Source organism: Aspergillus caelatus (genome assembly GCF_009193585.1).
Source record: "Aspergillus caelatus strain CBS 763.97 unplaced genomic scaffold BDV27scaffold_562, whole genome shotgun sequence".
In the NCBI taxonomy this organism is placed as follows: Eukaryota; Fungi; Ascomycota; class Eurotiomycetes; order Eurotiales; family Aspergillaceae; genus Aspergillus; species Aspergillus caelatus.
The window spans coordinates 2,343-5,949 of NW_022475825.1; the positions used below are offsets into that span (position 1 = coordinate 2,343).

The following is a 3,607-nucleotide window of genomic DNA, read 5'->3' on the forward strand; positions in this document are numbered from 1 at the left end:
ACCCTGAAAATTTCCGCTGTGTAAATTCCATCTATCATAACAACAAGTCAAGCTCACATAGAGCACAAGTCTTACTATTCCCAACCGCGTTAGCTATCTGGTAGGAAACATTGTCACGTTTCATACAGTATTCAGACCGAACGTCGTATGAGCGAGTACGAGCTTAGCGGTATTCGGGCTCGAGCGACATCCCTGCCCTTGTAATCTAGCCAGCAACCAATCAGAGGCGAATTCCCCCACCATTTCCAAGAGTATTATAATATTATATTTTTTTACTTTCTGAGCACTGCCCAATCGCCGTGCGAAGTTTGGTTTTTTATTCGTATGGTACGCTATCTGGCCTGTGCCGTCGGTCGTAGCTCTTCGTGTCTGTGAATTTATTACCCTTGTTATTTAAGGACTAATTTTTTTTTATAGTTTTTATTATTATTATAGTATTATTATTTTTCTTTTTTCCTTTTTCTCTTTTTTTCCTTTTCTTTTTCTAAACGAATTTTTGACAGGCACAAAATAGGTAGTGCTAAAGATGGTCCTGTCGAAATGCAAGACCTGGTCCCGGTCGACCATCGAATCAGGTACGACTTGCCTGGACTAGAAAGGCAGTCGCAACCAACCACAGGGCCCAGATGATGAGGTACATCCTTTGACTCCATCCCATCCATACTTACATCGTCAGTACGGAGTATACATCTATCTTTCTTCCCTACACTTTCTCCTGCTCCTCCACGATCCTTATTTACTACTCGCTACTTCTTCCCTGATCGTCCCCTGGGCCTGTGTCCCGGTCTGACCCTTTAACTCCGTTTGATGTCTTTTTTGCCTTACCCGCACCCACCATTGCCCCTCCGTTCATTTCGTCCTTCCCCTGTACAAAAGAGAATAATATAGTCTGCATGCTTCTTCTTGTTGTGCGCATACATTCGGCTGTGGGCGACTCGGGTTAGATATCAGGCATCCAGGCGCTGCAAGAACTCCTCCCGTCGTGGGAACCGCATTGTTGCTGCTTCAATTCGGCACATATCTACTACCACTGCTATTTGCACGGCAGCTTGTGTAATCGCAATTTTTTTGTGCTGAACATGCATCCTCGTTTATACTATTCTTGGATGTAGAGAAGGTCCAACTTTCTCAGATAGCTCGCCTTATCTTTTCCCTGCCCATTGAGCCATTGTTCCCATCGCTTTCTTTATATTTGTTAACGGCCTGGTTAGAAGCCTGCCCCAGTGCTGCCAGAGCCACTCCCATAGTAACCTACCCCCTTTTGTTTCTCCCTTCTGCATCGTGCTCTCATGATATTCCTCGCCTCTGCCACTATGGACACAGAGAGCACACACGGCCAAGATAATGACTATACCCAGTCGCCTTGGCTGGATTTGGGTGGTTTCAGCCCTTCCCAGCAGTCACCACCGCTTGATTACCATGGATTTGGGTACGGCATGCTGCCTTTGGAGTCGGCGTACGGAGTGTCTGTACCACCCCCGTATGCATCACTTCCATTAACTATGCCCTCGAATACGTGGCCTAGTATGATGTCGACTCACCCGCAGCACCCTTTTCCAGAGGGAAGCGTGCCGCCTGTGCCCATACCACCAGCGGTATCGCCAGTCACACATAACCCTCCACCGCCGCCACCTCCACCGCCGCCGCCACGCAAGGCATCAACGAGTAACTCGACACCGCGAAGGACGCTTACGGATGATGATCGTCGGCGAATGTGCTTGTATCATGAAGAGAACAAAACCGCCAAGCAAACAGACATTGGAGGTCAGTCTTTACACTAATTTCTTCTCTTCATGTGGACATCAACTGACAAAACATGAACAGCGATATTTGGAGTGGAACGAAGGTAATAAATCCACGCATTCCCATCTGCTTCTGATTTGAGTAAATCAGTTCTGACACGTTATCCATCTGCTGAAGTACGGTCTCAAAAGTGCTACGTCAGAAAGAGAAGTATCTTAATCCCGATGATGGGACACGTTCCCCCATCAAACGAGCCAAGGGACGGGTTCCCGATATAGAAAAGGCTCTCTCTAACTGGGTGAGAAACTACCAGCGTCACGGCTATCCCCTCAGTGATGAGATGATCAAGGAAAAAGCTCTCTTCTTCGCCAATACATGTGGTAGCCCCGATGGCAAAGAGAAAGTGCTGAGCACAAGCTGGCTGGAAAAGTTCAAACACAAAAATAACTTGATGGGCTTGAAGTCCCGAAAGAGCTCTTTCAGCGCCAAGAGTGATTCGGAAAGCCCCAGGCGGCTGAGTATAAACTCAGCGATAGCATCTGCCATACAGTCACCCAGCGTCCTTTCACCTATCTCTCCCACGGGGTTTGCGACCCCTTCGCCGTTGTCACCCACCCAGAGTCAGGAGAACTTCAGGCCAGACAGTCTATGTGACCTTCTGGGAGACTATCAAAACATGCACACTACAAGTACCATCTCTATTGATACCACATCTTCTGTCTCTGCCGCCGTGACCAGTCCAACATCAACACTGGTGACAGACAGTCCCTTCACTCCCGCTAGTCAATCACACAACTCATCTACCGATAGCAATCCGAAGAGACCGCGGAGCCAAACGTTCCCTTTTATTAGCGTCGACCCAAATGTGCTCTCGCCTGATGAACAGCCTGATCAGCTTTCACCTAAGACTGGAACGCAACAAGCCATTTTACAAGAATCACCAATTATGGATGAGTACAACCCAAAGGCTATTCCTAGTCTCGATACCTCGTCCAGCACAATCAAGCGCAACCGTAGCAATCCGGAAATCAAGGCAAAATCCATTTATCCACCATTGTTTCCGAAGTCAGCCACGGTTTCGCCTGTAAGTTCGCCTGGCTCGCCAACCCAGGATGAAGCTCGGAGGGCATTAGAGTTGGTGATGAATTATTTCGAGCACCAACCTGCCGGCTTGGGTGCTCAAGACTATCTAACTATTGGAGGGTTAATGGAAAGGTTGGAACTCGCGAAGTCCCAACAGACTACGCTCCCTGGGGGTCTTACTCGCATCGACGAGCATGATGACGGTCCGCATTTACATAAAAAGCGAAGCATTCGCAGTCTTGGTTAATAACTTCCGTTGGGCCGTCTTCCATAAGGTCGATCCATTATAACGAACGATTTGCGATCGGGTGTATGACCTATTTCCTAGCAGTTAACTGACTGCAAACAACTTTGATTTTATCGACTCTATTATACGTTTTAACATCACCCATATCTTGATGCAGCATGTTTCCCTTGTTCCCTGCTTTTTGGGTGGCCTTTTGAATTTGACTTATTACATTTGTACGCCATGCTCGATGATTCCCTGTTTCATTAAGCCAACACAACAGTTTCTGAGGTTCATGTGAAAAGCAAAATCGGAAGATACACATGTGAAGAGGGCGACCTCTATTATATTCGATCACTGATACTGGTCCTAGCAGATGGTACGGCATGGCTCACAGTCCATAGGTGGAGTATTGTTTTGTGATGCATGGGCTTAATGGGTTTATTCTGTTATTATTACTCTTTTCCATTTCTTGCTATTTTCGCTATCCCCCTCCTTTTCTTTTCATTCTATTCCCTTTCTTTTTCTTTTTTTCTTTCTTTCTTTTTTTTTTTT

General features: G+C 46.7%; 1 protein-coding gene across 1 annotated transcript; it reads left to right on the forward strand.

Annotated features, from left to right (window-relative positions):
- The first annotated feature begins 1,103 nt into the window (after nt 1–1,103).
- On the forward strand, nt 1,104–1,969 carry BDV27DRAFT_95690 (uncharacterized protein). Its single transcript, XM_032078042.1, has 2 exons — nt 1,104–1,846; nt 1,921–1,969. The coding sequence occupies exon 1, from the start codon at nt 1,290–1,292 to the stop codon at nt 1,779–1,781; it is 492 nt and encodes a 163-aa protein (XP_031920222.1). The 5' UTR covers nt 1,104–1,289; the 3' UTR covers nt 1,782–1,846; nt 1,921–1,969.
- The last annotated feature ends 1,638 nt before the right edge of the window (nt 1,970–3,607 follow it).

What these genes read in the sequence shown, in the direction of transcription:
- BDV27DRAFT_95690 (XM_032078042.1), top strand. Translation starts at nt 1,290, where the DNA reads ATGATATTCCTCGCCTCTGCCACTATGGACACAGAGAGCACACACGGC.